Source organism: Xyrauchen texanus, chromosome 22 (assembly GCF_025860055.1).
Source record: "Xyrauchen texanus isolate HMW12.3.18 chromosome 22, RBS_HiC_50CHRs, whole genome shotgun sequence".
NCBI classification, from domain to species: Eukaryota; Metazoa; Chordata; class Actinopteri; order Cypriniformes; family Catostomidae; genus Xyrauchen; species Xyrauchen texanus.
The window spans coordinates 34,671,889-34,695,428 of NC_068297.1; the positions used below are offsets into that span (position 1 = coordinate 34,671,889).

Here is a 23,540-nt window from a genome sequence, read left to right on the forward strand (position 1 = left end):
ATGGGGCTTCTGCGGTTTAGTAATGATACCTAGTACATCCGGGTAGTTCACAAAGCTCTTGTCTGATATGTAGAAGGAGAGCTAAATAAATACTTGTTGTGTTCTCATTGTTAATGTGAAGTAGTAATGCATAATTTATTTATAGCATGTTAAAAAAACATTATATTAAATTGCACTGCTGTATGGATTTTGTTTGACTCCAATCTACAACTGTAGAAAGAACCTGGAAATGTCATAACAGTCATACCATGCTTACAATCTCTATACCTCAACATGGTTTATTTGTTTATATCATAATCTGAAGCTGTCTATGATGAAAGAGAATGCAAAGCACCATGATGACTGTTGTTTGGCTTTGGTAATCTATTCAGAGCGGCTGCGTGTGTTTGTCATTTCTGACATGGTCACATCAACTTCAGCTCTTGGCTTAGTCATGGCAGTGCTATATTGAGATTGATATTAAAAGTTTATTAAAGCTAAGGTGGCAAACATCAGTGATATTTAGTTTTTAATGAGCATAACATATTTGTTATCAAAATATCTACTGAGATATACCAAGCATGGTTATTTTATTCTTGGTTTGATGTTGGTGGATTTTGATTATGATTTTGACTAGAGCAATGATAAGAAATCATGGTTTGGAGAGGGGGAACAGGATTGGAAACTGCTGGACTCAATCTCACGCCACCCACATGAGTATGGGCTTAGACTTCAAAACGTATTTAATGTAACTTTTCAAGAATAGAACAAAACTGAGAATAAAAACTTTAATTTGTTATTCAGTGCAGTTCAGCATTGTGATGTGAAGCATTAATCAAAGTTAATGTTTAGAGTTGTAAAAATGCATACATTTGAAATGAAAATTCAATGCGTTTGTTTACAAAATTCAGTGATCGATGAATATTCAGTGAAGACTTTGATTATTTTTTCTGCATTCTGACTGTGTTCTCACAGAAGTTTGTGGGTAGTTCTAAAGAGCACCTGTGGTCTTTTCTGCTCAGCACAACGCATTAAATGTTTATGTCTTCTCTAAAAATACAATTCTAGAGCTAGTTATGGATAGTTCATTCAAAATGAAAATTCTCTCATGATTTACTCATCCTCCTGGCATCCCAGCTGTGTATGACTTTTTCTGCAAAACACAAGTGAAGATTTTTGGAAGAATATTTCAGCTCTGTAGGTTCTCACAATGCAAGTGAATTGGTGCCAAAATCTTGAAGCTCCAAAGTCCATCTAAAAGAAGCATAAAAGTACTCCAGACGACTCCAGTGGTTAAATCCATCACTTCTAAAGAAATATGCCAGGTGTGGGTGAGAAACACAAACATTGATGTCATTTTTTGAATCATAAATTCTCCTCCCTGCCTAGTATGTGGCGATATGCATAAATAATGTGAATCACCAAAATCAGAAGAAGGTGAAGGGAGAAGGACTTAAATATTGATCTGTTTCTCACTCACACCATCATATTACTTCAAAAGATAAGGATTTAACCACCAGAGTCGTCTGGAGTACTTTTATTTTGCCCTTATGTGGATTTTGGAGCTTCTAAATTTTGGCACCCATTCACTTGCATTGTAAGGACCTACAGAGCAGAGATATTCTTCTAAAAATCTTAATTTGTGTTCTGCAGAAGAAGAAAGAAAGTCAAGAAAGTAAATGATGAGAGAATCTATCATACAGTGCAAACGTATTGAGCAGCACAATGCTTTTGACATGAGAATGAGCTTCTGAGAAGAGCTTTTAGAGGTTTTGTCTGAAATGCTTTCAAGTACCACAGCTCAGTGAAGTTTAATGAGGTTGGATGGTAATTATAACTCTGCAATAATCTTAATTGGGTGTTCCTGTTGAGTCATGAGATACTCAAAAACTCAAGCAGTTTTTAATGGCGGCCACATACAAGCAGTTTCTCCGAGGTAGAGTTGGTCGTGGAGTCTGGTAGTGAGAAATCTAAATTACTCAGTGAAGTTTTCCTCCTTTTCAAGATTTGTTCCTATTGACTAATAAGTAATATTGTGCTATAGTACGTCTATAGTCTGAAGGATTATAAGGAAGACTGACTTGGTTGTTGATCATTATCGGTGCATTGTTACTTGTCTGAAGCAGTGGTTTTAGTTGGGTGTTATCAAAGCTTAATGGTGTTGCATGTTTTCTGTTAGTGGCCTTCATGTCAAGTCAGAGCTCAAAGGTGAATTGATGAATAGTCTGCCCTACAGGATTGTTACATTTTTGAAGAAACTAAGTGATGTTTGCCACCATGATGCTAGGGTGTTGTGAGTGGTTGCCAGGTTGTTTCTGTGTGGTTGCTAATGTGCTCTGATTGATTGTTAGTGAAATATTATGTGGTTGCTAAGGTGATCTTGTTGATTGTCCTGGGTCAGTAAGCAACCACCTAACAAAAGAGCCCACCTCCAGATCTCTATGTTACAGTATCCCTAAATATGTCTTGGGTCCCTCCTACAATGTATGTCAATTCATTTTTGATTCATCTTAACTGGAATTAATGGAGTAGCCTAACTGGTTAATTAGAAAGGGTTGTCCACAAACTTAGGCCATAGTGCATCTCACAATAAATCATAGTAATCATAATTTTAATTACAGTCATATTCTCGCATTAAGTAATGACACATGCTCCACTTTTTTTTGTTGTTGTTTTTTTTACAAAATTGTTTGCATAAATTTAAATGAAATATTCTTTTGACACTACCAAGTATTATTGTTCAAATTGTCTAATTGATTATCTTCCACGAGAGAAAATGCTATATTGTTAATCTGACAAGCAGTTGAGAAATGCTTTAAAACATAATGCAAGTACTATATTAAGAACAGTAACGATACTGTGTTTTAACAATTATTTTATTTTATTATCATCTAATTTATTAAATTAAATGTAGTTAGTAAATTGTCCTGCTTGTTTGTTTTGATAATGTGAAAATCAATATGCAATTTACACAAATAATAAAATACAAATATTGATTCAGGATTCTAAAGTATCGATACAATACTGTGAGAAAAAGTAATGTGATTTACTGATTTTATCGGAACAACCCTTTTTTGTTGATTTAAATCATGAATAAATGGTGTCATGCCACTCTGACAAATTACCCTCTGCAAGCCCACTATTTGGCTGATTCAGTGTTTGAGGGAGGCCATTCAGAGTAGACATCACTGTAGTCCTTCATGATCCTTAAGTATCTCCACAGTCAGCACTTAAGAATCAGCCTTAGACTGCTGACTTTCTTACTACCTACTTATTGCTAAGAATTGTTTGACACTTAAGTCAAAGTTTAGAACCATTCTTAACCCTTTCCCCACCAAACACAGAATTTTCCGTGTTTTATGAAAAAACGCTTCCCCCGCCAAACACGGAATTTTCCGGGTTTCCGTGTTTTAGGTGTTATACAGTAAGGAACACCCCTCCGCATGTTTTGAAAGAGTATGCAACTCTTTGATCAAAGAAACAGACTGCGATCGTCTCAAACATGAAGAAGTGGAGTATGAGAAGCTCAAAATATCAGACATAAACATGCCTTTTTCTCAGTTTTTTGACCTCTGTTCAAGTCTCAATAAAAAAAGAAAAAATGAAGATAAAATAAAATCGTTTTTTTTGCCTAAAAGCAGAGGCCCAGATCTTTATTTTGATATATAGCATCTTCATATATTCATGGAAAAAAATATTCTGCGGGCCATTAAAGTTTAGCGAAAATCGTCAAAAATCCTGGCGGTGGCTGGCAACTTTTTTTTAAAAACGCTGGCGGGGAAAGAGTTAAGATGATTTCTAAGAAGTTTAATATATCACAGGCCCAGAAATCGGTGATGAATTTGCTTCCTGGGTTTAAATTTTGCAGCAGCCAGTGCTTTACAGCTGATAAGTGACTCAAGTCTGCCATCTTTGTTTTGCCTATGACTTGGCAGTGCATTTCAGATCTATTCATATCATCTGTGACTCTTCCATTGCTTTTTGATGCATCACTTTTATAGATTCGATTGCTGTGGTGTCAGGATTCATGTCTCAACATCAGTGGAATTACATTTTCTCGCATTTATTTACTTGGATGCAATATAGCTTGAGTCATCATTAAAATAGATTTAATCATCAATAATGGAACATTATGTTAATACAATCTCAAAGATATTTGAGATCTAGTCCTATAGCTTACAATTGAAAAATATTTCCAAAAAGGAAATGCCAGTACTTGCAGCGCAGAAAAAGAATAGTGTTTTATGTAAGGCAACAGAGCTGCTTTGTGTCAGCATTGTTTTCTGTTAGCTGTGTATAAGAATCAACACATAACATGACACCATCTTTACAGTTTAAATGTAGCTATAGATGGTTAAATAAAAGCTTAAACAGACAAACCACAGAAAACAATTTAGTATGTAATGAAATCAAGATGCAAATCAATGTTAAATTATAACAATGCATCAGTTGAGAACCACTGGTCTAAAGCACTATGACTGCTGCATTGTGCATCTCTTAACTGTTGCTTGATCTGCTTGCCAGGTGCTTCTTTCTTTTGTTGTTCCTCCAGAAAGAGTGCAGATTGTTTACTTGTGATGCGAGCACTCTGGCAGAAGTGCTGACTGTCTGCTGTTTGCGTGCAAAGGCATGGCACTCCTCTCACAAGGCAATGTCCTTCGGCTTAAATTCTCTTTGCAATGGTTTACCTCAGCTGGTACAATGTTTTTCGAGTAGTACCAACTTGTACTAAGTGCCTCAGCATGTAAATTTGGGAAGTGCTGCATATTTGCCCAACATTTACACTCCCACGCCAAGTCCACTGCCATCTCAGAGGGCTGAAGTGAGCCGAGAGGCTTTTCAGATATTTGCAACAACTTTTCCAAGATGCCATCGGATGTGACAGATTTAATACAAACATCACCTATAGGCTGTTTTCCCAGTGCTCCATGTGGAATATAGTTGCCTAGTGTTTGTTTTACTCTGTTTCTTATTCATGGAAAAGACAGAAGAGCACAAAAGAAAGAAACACAGAATGTCTGTATTGTATAACATCTAAACAAGAGGTAGACCGATATATTGGTTTTACCAGTTAATCGGTACAGATAGTTGCTTTTTGGAACCATCAATTATGGGAAAACAAAATATATGCAGATAATTGACTATATTAGATTTTTTCACCCGTGCAACCTTTATCTTTAAAGTGTGCACTCAGAATTGTTAGAACACAATATAGACATCTAATGTGCAGATCTCTGACAATGTAATCCCTATACATAGTCAGATTTATTTTATACATGGGTGCATTCATCAAGATTGAAAAAAAATATAGTGGCTTGTGTAGATAAGATTCTACAGTTATAATTGTTGGTGTGTTGAACATAACTGGTTTTAAGTCTCATACGTGTATAAATTCAGATTGTGTATCAAGTAATTGTTGGTGTGATTTAACACAAGTCTTTATTCTGACAGGGGACATCATATTTAATGCCAGAGACCCAGAGCTGCCCCCTGACTTTATCTTCGGAGAAGACGCTGACTTCCTGCCAGAACCATCAGAACTCCCAGTGCGTATTTTGATTATTTACCGGCATTACCATGTGTTTCTGTTTCAATTATATAAAAGAGGTTGCAGTTGCACGATTTGGACAGAAATGCTAATTGATGATTATTGTAGATGCCATATTCTTTATTTAGGCTACACATCCAAAGCAAACTGAGATGTCCATGAGACATAATCTTTGGACCAGTTGTTGTTTTTCTGACTAATCAATTCAGACTCACCATTTCATTCATGTCTGTGATTGTAACAGTGCTCAACTGTTGCAAAAATATGGTAGAACAGGTTAACTCAACCTAAATGGAATGCTGTAATTGACACTTGTACATGATTAATTACTGTGGTTATATTTTTGTTTAGTTGTGCTGTAATAATAGAAGTTTGGTATTAATGGACATGACATGTGACTAATAACTCTGAAGCTGTTGAGAAATGGTGTCCTTGTAGCCCATATTGGCTATCCTGCCGGTGCATAAGTTGCAACGTCAAAGGCAGCAAACAGGGGAAAACTTAAGTCCATTTAAAGCTTTTAAAAGTCCTCAAATTCAATCACTGGTGAAACATCTACTATAGTTTAATTACATATTTGTGTTTTATATGGTGTTGTTTGCAAATAATAATAATAATTTGCAATTAAAAGAGTGGCATCCTTGACGCCATGCATGATACTGGAATAAAAGGACAATCGAAAGTTTTGCGCCTGCAGCTGTACAGCTGTACGTACAATGAGTGCTCTGATTGGCCTGAGAAACATTTACTCTCAGAATATGTCATCAAGTGTGTCTCATCTTTCTGTTGGCTGTTTAAAAGAACAAGCCATGCCCAATTTGTAAATGAATAATTCTTTAGAGTCGTTTCAGTGAATAGGCCAAACAGGCTTGCATTGATTTGTGGTTCAGCACAATTCGTACGGACCGCTCACTGAATCATTTGGAGCGGTATCTCACACAGTATTTCTGTATGTATCCTCAGATGAAATCCTGCAGGCACAATGGCTCATACCCCCAAAATATTTTTTTTTTTAAACAAATTGTATTTCATTGTCAGTGAACCCAAAAGCATGCTTAATGCAGGCTAACCCTGTTGTTCGAAAAAGTGGATAATATCAGTAAAAAATCTCTGCTATGATTGAATGTCTTTTAAGTAGCAGCACAGCATCTTTTAGCTGTTTTGAGTTCCTTTAGAACAGTTAAATCAGATGGCTGGTATCGATTGCGTGATCGACTCGGCCGTCAGATTTGACCCGTGGCATTCCAGTGTTCTAAAGAGCCAGTTCTACCGTGTTTTTATCTGCACAAGCAGCATAGTGCATATTTACAATTTGTGTGTGTGATTTATCAAACATCTGTGACTTTGTGGTCAGAAGCGTAGACCAACAGACTGTCTCCGGTGCACTTGAGAAATTTCACAAATTCTTAACGATCCAGGTCTATTGTTCTGCCTCTCAAAATTAATCACACACCACTAAATGCTGTCCTGCCAAAAGGGTGGCATACTAAACTTATTATCACATACATTTGTCATCTCGGCATTCCCAATGCAATACTGGAAATATCATAATAGAATAATACACATTTCAATAGCATTCATACCTGGCAGTGTAGACTCCTTTATCACACTGTGCCACATTCATGCTCCTATTCTATTCATAGGTTAAACATACTTGCTACTATTTCATTTTTGTGAGCTACTCATTAGTGAGCTATCAGTTATTCCAGGTATTCTCTGGAAATGCCACCAGAGTCATTTGCATGTTCGTAGATTTTTTAAGTATTCAATTCCTTTTACCAACAAACTCTGAAATGAAACGGGCTTAAAAAAAATCCTCATTACTCATTATTAAGTATTATTTTGAACATTATTCATATTCTGCGCCTGTTCCCAGAGGTGGTTTGGAAGGGATGGTTTAGATATGTCTGGACTGCATTGTTAAGACTCCTCAGACCCTGATTACTTAAAGCTGTCCTCCAGGCTATTTTTAAGGAGGAACGGGAATAAGACAAAAAAAAAATCCCCTGCTTATGTCAGAGTCTGTGTGATGGTAACTATTGCTCATGTCTCTTGTAGCTGAGAACATGTGGGGGGAAGCACCTCTTTGCTGCCAGGGCTCTGCCTGTGTGTTTGACTTGCGTCTCAGCTGCGGTGGGTCTGTCTGTTTTTTTTTTTCTTTTCTTTTTTTCCAGGAATATATTTCTTTAACTGGTTTGCTGCCATTTTCCCCATCTGTCTCTTCATCCTGTTTTTTTTTTTTTTTTTTTGCTCTAAGCTTGATTTAAAAAAAAAATAAAAGAAATAAAAAAAATATATATATATTAACATAACTGATCCAAAATGCCTGGGGATATTGATATGCCACATCAGAGGCAAGAATAATGACCAAAAAAATATTTTAATTTGTTTGATATGCCTTATTCCAGATTGTTGATCTGAACTTTTCCATAGTGTTTTTTTTTTTTTTTTGTCTGTCAATGCCTCCCCTGCAAAATTATTTTCTCATTAGCTTGATGGAGTTAACAATGATATTTTGTGTCCTCATTTTCTCTTTAACCTCCTGAGATCCGAGAGTGACTGCTATGTTTTCCATTTCCCTTTATGATTTGTAACCAGTAGCACCTAATAAACAAGCAAAATAAAAAAATTCTTGAGCAAATAGTTTTCTTAAAAATGTATGTCCACAAATGTGGACAGTGGGCCAAGTTGTTAATAATACCAAGCTATAGAAAGTTACATTTTGTCACATGCAGCCAAACTAAATATTTGGTCTGATTTTAGGAGTGAATGCATTAGCTGTATAGAAAGCTATTGGATGTCCCCATGCTCCCTGTTTAGTGAATGACTTAACCTTCAGTGTGCTGTCTGCACTGGTCTCAGAACACTGCGGAATGCACATTATTTTCATCCTAACGTCATATAAAGCCACTGAAAAACAATTCAGCTTTTGGGTGATGCACAGTAATATAGAAATGCATTTATTTAAATGCACTTTATGTTCAGTGATAGCAAAATAAAATAAAAATAAAAATATATTAAAATGAAGTGAAAAGACTATTCAAAATAACTGCCATGTTTTTTTCAACGTTTGAGGGAATAATGTCCCAAAATCCACAATCCAAAAAATGATCGAATGAGCTGAAAATAATGTCAAAATCTAATGTCTAAATTGGTAAATACGTTAATCACATTAAAACAAGTTAACACGTTAAACATTTTTCATAATGGCATGTGTTAACTTGTAGATGTAGACCGATCTAGTTACCATATATTCTGCTATAATTTTGGCTATGCTTGTCACAGTGCATACTGTGATTACCTTGTGAAAAAAGGCGTCCTTAGAATGCAGCCAAAACAATGGCTCCCAGAAGACTGCATGTACTTGCTACCTACCGTTTGGAACAGCCATTGCATCAGGAGTCTAGAGAAGACTTCCACACTCATCACTTTTAGACATATTTGGTTTTTAAAATTTCCACATCACCAGCATTCAGACACTATACACAGGCTTGTTTTCCAGCTACGTGTAATATAGCACAGTTTTCACTCTGCTGTGAGGAATTTCGGATGTCTCAGCAAAAACATTTAGGGTATTTACAGTCTGCCACGGGTATTATTAGATGCAAACTAGATTTGTTTTCCGTTGCCTAAATGGTTGTGTAGATGAGAAGCTAAAAATATGTTTTTAGAAAGGTGATAAAAATGTTCTCATCATTTCCAAATAAAAATGTGTACAGGTTCTTTTACTTGTTTTCTTTCGCTGAAGGTTAGAGTTTAATTTGTTTTAATTTGTTTCATTTTACCACACTACAGTTTGATTCATAATGAAACTGCTGAACATTTGGAAAGCAGTAGAGATGTCTGAAGGCTAATTGTTTTTGCATGTTTCAGGCTACTACAACTACATTATTTGCTTTTAGTATTGGCATCATAAGTTAAAGAGTCTACTATAGGTTTACATGATTAAATGTTCAAAAAAACACATAATTTTTCTCATTCTGTACATTGCTTTTCCTCTCTCTTCATAATCTGGCTCAAACGCTCTGATTTAACTCCTGTCTCTTTTAAGCCTCCCTTTCTGAAAAGCCCAGATTTCTCTGATTGGTCAGCTGGCCCAGTCTGTTGTGATTGGTCAACCGCGTGTCGGAAATGTAACCCCTTACCGTAACTGAGTTTCAGGCTTCCTAAACAGCTGTAAACATGATTGTAACTATGGTAACAGTGGCGTCTGTTTTTTCCGTACCAGTTAGAGTCCGAGTCCGATAATGAACGTTTGGAAGAAAAAGCTGATCGACCCGAACCACCTTCGCAAGCATGACTTGAGCCGGAAGTTTCAAAGTGGTTTTCATTTTGTAGTTTTCTTACAAGTACACTGTTGATTATTGTGAACCTAACACAGCTTCAAGTAAAAGACACGAAGTGCATCTAAGTTAAAGAAGAACTTTTTTCGCCCGAGATATGAATGGAGAACAGAGGCTTACTCCCGGTTGGACATTACTGGGTGTATTAGAGTGTTAGTGAGCAAGTTAGCCATTTACTACCATGGATAGCAGCCGTAACATTACATCTTGTAATTGTATATGACTCTTGAGGTCAACCATTTTGTTACACAGTTTTAGGTAAAAAGCCTGCCCATAGCTGAATAGTAAACCTTACCAAAACAATAACATTTACATAGCAGGTTAGCCGAGCACTACCGTGGATTACAGATGTAAAATGACCGTTTGTAAAAATAAATCCATCTCCACACTTGATCACTATTCATGATCATAAGAACGACAAACAATCTGCATAATTCTACACAAGTGTAGGTAAAAGTGGGCCCACAGCTGATTAGCAAATCTATTTCAAAACAACATAAGCTAGCAGGTTAGCAGAGGCCTACAGCTGTGCACTGGGTGTACACTGTAGCTACAACTCAAAACTCTGCATTTGAACTCTCGGTAGCAGATCAATTCACAAATAATCAAGCATACTTACAGGTTGTGATCCTGAAGCGCAGGATTGTCCCAACAATGTTGGAACTGCACCATCTTTCAGGAGTAACTGACTTGAAAATCTGGCATTGTTTGTGTTTGTACTGCTAAATAGTTCAAATAAATTTGAACCACTGATTATTAAATTCATCTGCCTTTAGAAGTACAAACAAAAGAGGTTTCACTTTTGCAGTGAAGAAAACAACGTCTTCTCGACATGGCGACAACACTAACTCATTCTGGCCTCTGCTATAACTGCATTTGTTTAAGGGTGGGCCAAAGTAGCCCTTAGGTGGGCATTATGCAAATGTGTTACATAGTGATGTAGATAATTTGTGGAAGAAATGGCTGGACTACAATCCAGTTGTTTCTTGTAGTTCTTGAGCAGTGGGAGAAAATAACTAAATTTTACATGGACTTTGTGCTTTAACTTTGTCGACCTTATACATACAAAGAGCTATGTTAACACACTAAAGGAAAGGTAAAATCCCAAAAAGCATAATAACTTATAATGACATTACACCCAAGCAAAAATTGTTTTACAACCACAAAGATCACAACTTTGATTTGGCTTGGTGTGACCTCACTGCATGAAATCTATAATGACTCAACTGCATAGCTCTAAACAGCGGATGTAGCGTTTTCAATAAATACTTCAGTTTAAATAGCAGTCAGCACCTGAAAGCCTTGAGCCCTTTTACTTCCGTTGATGTTTTACATTCTTGCATGAGTTAAATACCTCAAGGTCAGAGTGCATTACAGTTCTGAACAGGCATTCTGAGCATCTATTTGTGCCATCTTGTAATGGCAAGCCAATGACTGTATCTACAGTTTAGTTTTTATTTATTTTTAAACCGAGTAGGAGACAGGCCACTTGCTAAAATATGAATGGGAGAAATCATTGCACTCAACATAGTTAAGAAAGTAGCACATTTCAATTACAGAAGCCATACACCTTGTTGGCACAGGCATCAGCAGGTCTTTACAGCAATTCTTGCTCTAAAATCTACATACAGATTAGCTGAACCAAACAGGTACGTGTTGTTTTTTTTTTTTTTTTTTTTTTTTGGAGGTCTCTCCTCATGCATATTGATTGTAGCTGATCACAAAACCATATGAGCTGCCTCGCTACTATAGCAGCATTCTAAATGAAATGGAGCCCCATTCTACAAATAGCGCTCCTCATGCACAGTACAGGAGACTCAACTCACAATGGATTTCAATACAGGTGACGTGAGAGAAATTATGCAAAACTTTAATGATTTCATTGAACATTAAGAGAGAGAGCCCAATCAGTTTTTAAGGGGGACATAAAAAATCTAAGGATTTTAAGGGAATTGAGATTTACAAGAATTCGCCCTCCTTACACTACCGATATATACACCGATTATCCACAATATTAAAACCCCCTGCCTATTATTGTGTAGATCCCCCTCATGCCGCCAAAAACACACCAACCCGTAACTTAGAATAGCATTCTGAGATACGATTCTTCTAACCACAATTGTACAGAGCGGTTATCTGTTACTGTAGACTTCGGAGTAAATTCTAAAGACTGCTATGCATGAAAGTCCCAGAAGATCAACAGTTACAGAAATACTCAAACCAGCCCATCTGGCACCAACAATCATGCCACTGTCCAAATCACTGAGATAAAAATGTTTACCCATTCTGATAATTGATGTGAACATTAACTGAAGCTCCTATTCCGTATCTGTGTGATTTTATGCACTGTTGCCACAAGATTGGCACATTGGATAATCGCATGGATGATTGTTGGTGCCTGATGGGCTGGGTTGAGTATTTCTGTAACTACTGGTATCCTGGGATTTCCAAACACAACAGTCTCTAGAATTTACTCAGAATGGTGCCAAAACAAAAAAGCATCCAGTGAGCGGCAGTTCTCTGGACGGAAATGCCATGTTGATGAGAGAGGTCAACAGAGAATGGCCAGAATGGTTCGAACAAAGTCCTTAACTCAGATAACCGCTTTGTACACTTGTGGTGAGAATATCTGAGATGCGGCTGGCGCTGTTTGGCAGCACGAGGGGGACCTACTCAAAATTAGGCAAGTGATTTTACTGTTGTGGCTGATGTGTGTCTGTCTGTCTGTCAAAAGTTTATCATGATCTTAAAAATCATTTGATCTAAGGCGTATGCTTAAATGTTTGAAATTAGTTTTGAAGACAGAAATATAATTGTGCCACCATATTAATTTAGTTCATTACAAAAGTAAAATTTAATAATAATAAAAAAAACGTTTTGGAAATTGATTGGACCAAATAATAAAAAAAAGCAGCCTTTTAAGTGCCCAACAAAGATGGTAACTCCTTCAATACTGTTTAAAAAGCATCCCAGGGTGATTCCTCAAGAAGTTGATCTTGAAAATGTCAAAAGTACCTTTCTGCAATTTCTAGGAAAAGGGTGACTACTTTGAAGATGCTAAAATATAACACCGTAAAATATAACATTTTGTTTAGTCACAACATAATTCCCATAGTTCCATTTATTTTATTCCATGGTTTTGATGACTTTATTATAATACATTTTTCTTCACATTTTATAATAATAAAGAATGAGTAAGTGTTTCAAAGCCTTTGACTGGTAGTGTGTATTAGACTTGTAGTCAAGACCGCCTAAACCGAGACCAAGACACTACCAAGACCAGAGGGTATCGAGACCAAGACAAGACTAAGACCAAGACAGACCAAGTCGAGACCAAGACCGAGACCAATTCAAGACCGGAGGGAAAAAAAACTTTTATGCTGCCTTTATTTGATTTTTGGAGCTTGAAAGGACTGTTCTCTATTCACTTGCATTGTATAGACCTACAGAGCTGAAATATTCTTCTAGAAATCTTCATTTGTTTTTAGCAATTACATATAAAGTAATTCATAATTTATAGGCTTAAGTGCAGGATCCGAAAGTTGGTCATTTTGTCGCTATGGTTACACGCACACACACACACACACACACACACACACAGTTGGTGGTGCGCTCAAAGTCATCTGTCAGTTGTGCAGTTACCCAAAATCTCATTACTTAGCATGTAACGTTAGTTACACTCTTCATCAGGTTAACGTTAGTTACGTCCTTAGAGAGGCTTGTAAAAAATATGTCCCTAAATAACTTATACCGTACGTGTGAGAAGAACACATGATAAACAACAATAATTCAGCAGATACATGATCTGTTTGGTCATGGGAGGTTGGAAAGGTTTTACCTTAAAGAGTTTGAAAATCCGTAGAGAGCTTTCCCTGTGTTTACGCTCCAGGTGTCTGGTGAACGTTGAGGTGGTCCCGGCTGTCTCTGTCAAGCAGACTTTGCAGAATCTACATTTCGCCGAATGCTTCTTTTTATTTGACGATGTGCAGAAGAACTCATTGTGTTCTACGAAAGCAAATTTTATGACCAAAGAATTCGCTGACATGCTACTGACACACTATATATATTAGTTAGTTAATTGGTAGCATTGCCTTTTATATTGTTTAACTTGGGTCAAACATTTTGGGTAGCCTTCCACAAGCTTCTTACAATAAGTTGCTGAAATTTTTGCTCATTCCTCCAGGCAGAATTGGTGTAACTGAGTCAGGTTTGTAGGCTTCCTTGCTCGCACACACTTTTTTAGTTCTGCCCACAAATTGGAGGGAGGTCAGGGCTTTGTGATGGCCACTCCAATACCTTGACTTTGTTGTAATTAAGCCATTTTGCCACAACATTGGAGGTATGCTTGGAGTCATTGTCCATTTGAAAGACCCATTTTCGACCGAGCTTTAACTTCATGGCTGATGTCTTGAGATGTTGCTTCAATATATCCACATCATTTCCTTACTCATGATGCCATCTCTTTTGTGAAGTGCACCAGTCCCTCCTGCAGCAAAGTACCCCCACAACATGATGCTGTCACCCCCATGCGTCATGGTTGGGAAGGTGTTCTTCGGCTTGCAAGCCTCACCCTTTTTCCTCCAAACATAACGGTGGTCATTATGGCCCAAAAAGTTTATATTTCATCAGACCAGAAGAAATTTCTACAAAAAGTAAGATCTTTGTCCCCATGTGCACTTGCAATCTGTAGTCTTTTTTATCGGTTTTGGAGCTTTGGCTTCTTTCTTGCCGAGCAGCCTTTCAGGTAATGTAGATATAGGACTCGTTTTACTGTGGTCCACAATTATTTTGGCTGATTTCTTTTGATTTTCCAATGATGTCAAGCAAAGAGGCACTGAGTTTGAAGGTAAGCCTTAAAATACATCTACAGGTACACCTCCAATTGAGTCCAATTAGCCTGTCAGAAGCTAACTGGATAATTTCCTAATGGCTTGACATTATTTTCTGGAATATTTTAAACTGCTTAAAGGCACAGTTCTTTTGACCCACTGGAATTTTGATATAGTCAATTAAAAGTGAAACAATCAGTCTATTAACAGTTTTTGGAAAAATAACTTTTTTGTCATGCACAAAGTAGATGTCCTAAACGACTTGCCAAAACTATAGTTTGCTAAAATGAAATCTATGGAGTGGTTAAAAAATTAGTTTTAATGACTTCAGACTAAGTGTATGTAAACTTCTGACTTCAACTATATATACAGTATACACAGTGTATATATATATATATATATATAAAAATGTGTGTATATATATATCTTCCATTAAAAACAGTATTACATTCTGGCCACTTATTTAAAGATTAATCAGGTATTTTCCTCTAGTGTTATATTATGAAAATGCATAATATTTCATGCATTGGAGCAATTCACCAATGATGATCATAACCTTAAAGGGATAGGGTTGGATCGAAAGATTTATAGTTAAAAAGTACTTAAATATTTATCTTTTTCACAACAAAAGCAATCGTATCACTCTAAAAGACAATAACCTCTGGAGTTGTATGGATGATGGTTTACACTGACTGTCTGTGATTTTTGTTGCTTCAAAGTTCTGATCATCATCCACTTGCATTTTAAGGGCCTTCTGGATTGAGGTATTTTTCAGTTTTTATTCAAATGTGTTAGTCATATATGCCTGGGTTGGCATGAGAGTGAGTAAATGATGAGATAATTACAATTCATATGGATTACGTTATCAGATTACAAAAATCAAATACTTGTAATTGGAATAAATTACTTTTTAAAATACTCAAAATTGGACAACAGTTATATTTTAATGGATTACATAGTTACATGTTAACTAGGAAATGGCAGTAAAGTGTTTAATTTATTGATAACCATTTTAAATAATTTACGCTTTGCTTTAGTGATAACTTTCAGGCCAGTTTTGTGACACAGATTCTCAAATATAACTGATCTTACCACACATGGATGGCATCCATTTCCATATTTCTAGAAACTCCCTTAAGAAATGCCTGATAAACTTAAATAAAAAAGTTGGGTTGGAAGTAATCCAAAAGTAATCTGATTATATTATCCCAAAAATGTATTCTACAAAATTATGTCACTGATTGCAATTTTTGACATGTCATTTGTAATCAGTACCCTATTACAATTTAGAAGTACACTACCCAGCACTGATGGTTTTATAATTGATTTTTGAGTGCATAGGACAAGTTTTGAGTCCACACACAAACTCTGAGCGAGAGCAGGGAGATTTCATAGAGCAGCGTATAGTTTTGTGCAAGAGTGAAGGAAATCCGCTTGCAAGTGGAGAGGTTCGCGCTTGCGCAGCTGGTACATAGATGCACTCTCACATATTATACATGCGTTCATGACATTTAACAGTACTATAATGCCTTAGAGCTATGGTGTATTAAGCCTGACTATCGCACTGGTTTGGGCATCTCTGGTCTAGCAAGATCTGTGCTTAAATGAGGAGTGTGTTATTTCTGCAACACTAGTGGCACAAAACAGAAGTGCAAAAAAAGAAACGTGTTTTCAAACAGCACACATACGACAATGCAAAAGAGCTACTCAGCCACAGTATTTACTGTACTTTTAGGGAAATCAACCTACGAATGGCTTAATTTCTTGTCTCTGCACATCAAGTTGAGATAGAAGAAAGTATTTTAACATGGAAAAATTAACCACATCATCTTTAAAGAGGACTTTGTTGAAAACGTATAAAAAAAAAATGCTTGCTTCTTCAAAAATGCTCTACAAAGTCCTTTGTTGTCAATTCTTCAGTCATTAGCTTGAGAATAATGACTTGGCTTTATTTACCAGACCAGCCACAACTAATGATCTAGTCTAATGTAAGAGTGACCAAAAGTGATTCAGCATGTGGTGAAGAGAAGTTACTTTATTCCAGTCTTACTTAACCCTTGTGCAACTTTTTCGATTGTTTTGGCTGTGTTAATGCCAACGGCATAAATTTAGCCAAAGGTGTGTATTTGTGGGGTAGTTTTGATTTCAACCTCAGTTCCTATAATATATCTATAATACACTGTTTACACAAAATAGTTACAAAAATGTCCCCATTGAAACCCATTAAAATGGCAATATTTGATCCCAGTGCCATTTAAGCATAAAATCATGAATTCTATGATATTATGCTTTTCAGAAGCCCTGGCTTCAAAATTGTAATTTTTTATATTTTTCACAACATGGCGTCATTTTTCTCATGTTACTATGGAGCAAATATGTGCTTTTTTACTATTTTCTGTTTGATTTATTATAGAGCACTGCAGGCCAATTGAATAAAATTCAATGCAGCTAAAATTGTGTGGGTGTGTTTGTATGAATGTCAGAGTGTGTTTTGTATGTGTGTATTGATAAATTTGTGTGTGTGTGTAAAAAAACCATTACAAAAAACTGTTGTTTTCTGTAAAGAAAACTGGCATTTAAAGGGTTAAAATCCTGAAAATGAATGAATTCATCAGGACTTCATTAGTTATAATCAGGACTGATGTTGGTTAGAAAATAAACAAATTGTAAGCAGAAAATAATATTAATATATAATGTTATTATGGCAGTTTGTTGACGCAAACATTTTTGTTCTCTAAGACCTCTGTTTAACTTTTAAATTGATGCATGAGTGTTAATTGCACTAAACAGGACATACACTTACACAATGTGGCAGATAGTTTGTGAATAATTTAGCACTACCTGGTTTCACCAACATGGATGCATCTACTGAAAATATCTGTTGATTAAATGTTTTTTAAAACTAAAACATGTTAGCCACTGCCATCACTGTACATTTAATTGGGGTTTGTGGTTAAAACATGAAAGAACTACAGTATGTTCCAGTGGGGTTAGAACAATTTATTTAATTCATGATATTCTCTGAAATCCAGTCTTAACACAATTATATTTTTTAAGTGCATTTATCTTGTCGCATGGTGCAGATTGGTGCCATGTTTTCACCGTTGCAGACCTCGAGTTTGTTGTTAAATCAGGGTCCAGCCTCTTTGTCCATAACCAAATCAAAAATATCATGTCTGATGTAAAACAGAATGACAGTGAGAGTGAAGCACAGGTGCGTTTATTTAAAAGTCAGGAATGCCTGTAAGCCACATGCCTCCATTTAACATTCTCTAATTAACCTCCGTCAAACACACACAATGCCATGGCAGCACGCTCCAGAACTTTACTACTTTTGATTTTAATTGGTGGTTTTTCTTGCCGTTGAGGAAAGAGCTGCTAATTGTGCTGTGCTGTCTGAGACAGTGGCCTGAGCTCTGGGAAGAAACATGTGACGTTAGTCATGGGAAAACAGTAAGATAGATCAAAGCGCACTCCATGTAAGTTTCACCAGGCTTTTAAAGAATCAAGACTGCAGCCTAGACAGCAAACATATCTTAGCCCCTTGGTGATGTCTTGTTTAGGCTTATGTTAATGATTCATGCAAGACATAATCCTGCTATATTCTGTTTTTTTGAGTGACCTTGATTCGACCGCGGTACAATCGAGATTTTATGATAAAGGTTCAGGGTTAATATGCGTTGTAATGGAAAATTGTAATATGAATATTAAATGGTCTGAAAGGTCAAGTGAATGCCTGTAAAACAAAACTAGAGATAGTTAGGTCAGGATTGAGGTACGGGGGGGGGTCACTAAGAAATATAACTGTAAGCAGCAGTTATCGGGGATCAAGCCACTTAGGGCTTTTAAGTGCATTCAAATAATCATGAAATGCAAAAATTAACAACAGACAAATACTGTTGTACAAAGCTCCCTGTATGTCATGATAACAGACTGGTGTTGTAACAGAAAGTGATGTTTTGGAGACGAATGCAGGAATTGTATTTTTTTTGGTTGCCATGATGTAACTGTTATCAGAATGAAAGTCTAATCATGAAAGTTACATGAAACTTGGATGTGGGATATTTCAAATTGATATCTTTGGCATTTCATTGCATGATGGTCATAATGTTATATAATATAGCTGCAAGCGGCAATCATCGGGGGCTAAGCACAGATGGATCTTATTCACAATAGCGCCATATTTAGTTTTAGACGGGATGAAAATTAGTGTGATGGACAAACTTAACAGTTTCTTCCATGAGTTGTGCTGTTGTTTAAAGTATTTTGGATAATTTTGTGGACAAACATTGAAAAAATATTATTTCCAAAAAATAAAATAAATTAGTTATTTATTATAAAAAAATAAATAAATCAGTAGACAACAAACCCAACAAAGCAAAGGTTGTGAATAGTAGATGTGATCTTAGACCTTTACAGGTCCTAAGAGATGTAATAATTTTCACTTATATGCACTTTTATGTTTATATGTTATGTACAATGATACATAGTAGCCTTATAAAAGGCATTATTTTATGACAGAGGGTCTGCAGATGGAAATTAGCCTAAGGCTATAATCTGACATATTTACATTTGTGAAAATGTTCATTAATATGTATTGTCCCTTTTAAGAAATTAAATTTAATTATTTACCTTAATATATTTTTCCTTAAAATATTTTGCAAGGTTCACGACTTAATTTTTGAAACCCATTAGAACATTGGAAAATGCTAAAATATTACTTTGGGACCCAGTATGGCAGTATTATCATTGTAAAAATTTATAAACACTGACCTCTTTAAAGGACAATAAAATAAATGACAGAAAATAAACATTAGTTCTCTATCAAAACACTCAATACTATTAAATTAAATTCACCTGATAACATTCAATTACTTTTACATATTTAAAGCATTGTTAATCAATTTACATTTTTAGTATTACATTATTAATTAGGGTAAATCTATCCCCATTTTCATTTTTTTTTCAGTAACTATAACTAGAAGTTGCCAGTCCATGAGATATCTAAAGTGCATGTCAGCTTTTATCTTCACCACGAGTGATGGTAATGTGGCACAGATAGCGGGATTATTATTTGAAAAAGATCTATCCATGGTTCCTATGGATCCTTAAAAAGTCTTAAAATGTTTTAAATTCAGTTTTCCCAAATTAAAGATCAGAAAATTCTTAAATATCTTAAATTATACAACAAAATTCATAATTATCATTTAAAGATGTCTTAAATTTGGAGGCGGAAAGACTGTAAACGTCATATGACCTAATGTGAGTGTCAAACTTCAAAAGTATACAATGTATTATGTAAGTGCATGCGTTGCGTCCTTCAGAGTGAAAACGCGGCACTGTTGATTTTCTCCAAGCACGCGGGGGCTTGTGAGTGTTTCCAGCTGTTGCAGAAAAGTTTTCAATCATTAAGCTATGTCGGAAATGTATGACAAGCAATCACTAATGATGATCAACTGTTGATGATGATAATTTAGTGTTGATAAAATATCAATGTTTACTTTTAATTGTTTATATTGTAATACCCTGTAGATCATTGTAGGAGTGCATGTTTTCTTATCTGTTTAAATGAGCAGCTGTAAGCAGCGAAGCGCAAACATTTCAAAATAAGAGTCCCTGGTGTATTTCAGCCTTTAAAGTTAAAAGTTCCACCCCATGAATCAAATCTTTTTCTTTCTTTTTTCATACCAAGTTATTGGTATATTGGTTGCACCATAAACCATTAAGCATCTGAAATGTAATTCAGTTAGGACTCTTGTAGCCTCTTTCTGGCACTCGCCATCACAGGTAGTAAAGACGAAGAACATTTCATATAGGCTACTAATTTTAAAAACTATTTGCAGATTAACTGCTTTACACATCGTATCAGCATAATCCAATATTTGTTGACCTCTAATTTGTATTTACAGTATTTATATATCGGTACTTAAACCAATTTTAATGTGATATAAATGTGGAAAACACAACATGCATTCAGCCGACCCTGTTTTACTGATGAACAATGTTAAGGCCATGTTGAATGTGTACCACTGTCTGTTTAAGTAAGAGTCTGTGATACATTATTTATTTTGAGATTGTTTGGGTTTGTTTTGGGATGGGGATACAGTTTAAATTTTATTTGTTCATGTTTTGAAAAAAGGTCTTAAAATGTCTTTTACTCTGCAGCAAACCTGCTATTAACTTGTTCCTGTTTCCTTGTCATGTGATCTTGTCATGTGGTCCCCTGGTCATGATTTCATGTTTCCCTCCATGTTCATGTGTCTTATTTTCATTGGTTTATTGTCTAGTTACCTTGTTATCAGTTCTGTCTTGTCATTGGTTAACTTGTTTGTCTTGTTACCCATGTCCATGTATTTAAGCCTCATTTTCAAGTTTGCCATTGTCCATTGTCAGGTATTGTTTGTTTGTGTCATGTTGGGTCAAGTCAAGTCAAGTTAAGTCATGTTTATGCCAAGTTCATAGTCAAGTCATGTTATGTCAAGTCTAGTTAAGTTGTTCACGTTTTTGTATTTGTTCACGTTTGTGGTTAGGGTTCCTGGATATCATGTTTGAAAATAAACTGCACTTGGGTTCATCACACATCATCGTCTCTTCGAATACGTTACAGAATGCCTGACCACAAAATGAACCCAGCAGTTCAGCTTCTTCGTTTACATCAGGGGAATCATCACCTGGAGGAATATGTAGATGAATTCTCCAAGTTCATATGGATGAATAATGATGCAGAGAACTCAACTTGAATCTTACATAGGTTTGTGGAGTGAACTCCGCAGCATAAAGCACATCTTACATTTTCTGGCATCTTGTTAGCCAACATCGCTGGAAAGTGCTAATTTATAGGCTTTTCACCAACGTGTCAATTCGCAGGCTATTAATATCACCAAGGTGTATTATTTCAGGGTGTTTTATAGTAGATAAAACGTGCACACAATAAAAATTCTGAATAAAATGACTGACATGACAAGGAATTAAAATGACCGAACTATAATAATATAATACTTATTAAATTCCCCCACATCCACATATAAATTTAATCCTGTCCAAAGAGGGGTTAAATCTATCCTTCAGCCTTTGTTTTCACTTCCAAAAAAATATAAAATAATCAAGATCATCAATGGCTTATATATGCTTATTACCTTTCATTATTAAGCAGACGCTTTTATCCAAAGTGACTGACAAATAAAAACAACAGAAGTTATTCTTCCAAAAAGAAATTAAGAAAAAAAGCTGTTAATTTAATAATTTATTTATCTGTTTTTCAAGGAGTGGCTGAATGGCAAAATATAACTGTTAGTATTCTTTGAAGAAATTTTTGGTTGTGTGGCTCCCTCTGACAAAAAGTACAACAGCATATTTATGTACAGAATGAATTACAGTTGTAGAAATAACTATTTCTTATGTTATAGCTCTGCCAAATTGATGAAATTTTGCACGTTACCTCAGAATGTTATTTTGTGCATCTATACAAAGTTTTGCTAACTTGAAAATTCTGCTCTCAAGATACAGGCCAATTAGTTATTATGGGCCACAGCCCAAAACTTATTTGATTATATCTTCAGAACTATTTAACATATCAGAATTCTTTTGATTCATTTTGGTCTGTAGATGAAGCATACCAAGTTTTGTGTGAATCCGACAAATGGCCTAGGACGAGTTTGAAAGTTATTTATTTATTATTTTAAATATATGTGATAAGATTTCTTGCAGGAATGGAAATACATGTGACCATATCATTGTGTTTCTCTGGTGGATTCAGAGAAATTACAAATCTTTATTGTTGCCTATACTGTTCTGGAGTTATTCGCAAAAATGCAAATTAGATCATTATAGTGCAACTCTGTGGCCGATTGTCACAAAATGTTATATGCAGCTTCGAGTTGACACCCTGATTGTGTATAGTAATTTCGATAACCCTCGGCCATTCCCAATACGAGTTATAATGTGCTGAAAATGTATTGGCCATTGGCAGCCATTTATGTTAATTTGTCAAATCGATTTTTTAAAGCATTGATGTTAGCATTTGAACCACAGAAAATGCATATTTAATTTGAACTTTTTTGCTCAAACTGCAGCAAATTCATGACTGTTTTTTAGCTGTAGCGCCCCATAGTGTGGAATTGTAGAAAAATGTGATGCCATCTTCTAAACGTCCTGTTGACTATATATGCCAGGTTTGGTTGTGATTGGAGTTTGCATTGAAAAGATATTGATCAATTCCTCAGATTGCGTTAAACCGAAGGGATTGTATCATTTATATCTTCAGAGCCATTTTACGTATCTAAATTATTTTGATAACTTATTTTGTCAGGGGGGTCTGCTGATGATGAATACCAAATTTTGTGCTGATCTAACAAATGGTCTAGGAGAAGTTTGAAAAAGTAGGTTTAAAAAAAATAAAAATGGCGATTTTTAGAATGAAATTAAATATATACGGAGATATACGTTTTGTAGGGCTTGGAATCTCAAGGAATCAGAGGAAGAAATTTGGTCATATGGGTGTGTGTTTGTGCACCTGAGTAGTGGGGAGGATTTGGGATCATCCTGCCAAGTTTGGTGTCTCCACGACATGTGGTCTGTGACACCCAGACACATTAAGGGCAAAAAAAGAAAAGAAAAAGAAGAAAATCAGTATAATAACAATAAGGTTCTAGCAGCTTCGCTGCTTGGCCCCCTAAAAATCCTGACAATTACAGTAGTGTTTCAGCCCTTCAGGCTTGAACCCCTAATGATTTGTGACCACAATTGTTTTCCAGTAAAAATACCTAAACATTCTAAAAACAAGATCAATTAGTTTTGTCTTGATTTCAAAGAAATCTAACTACATGTAGTAAAGTTTATGCT

At 35.7% G+C, this 23,540-nt stretch overlaps 1 protein-coding gene across 1 annotated transcript in view; it reads left to right on the forward strand.

The window, feature by feature from the left end:
• Nucleotides 1-23,540, forward strand: part of babam2 (BRISC and BRCA1 A complex member 2) — a 136,090-nt gene that overhangs the window by 11,855 nt on the left and 100,695 nt on the right. The window contains exon 4 of the mRNA XM_052153560.1: nt 5,431-5,525. Coding sequence (XP_052009520.1) covers nt 5,431-5,525 — 95 coding nt within the window. The remainder of the gene's footprint in view (nt 1-5,430; nt 5,526-23,540) is intronic.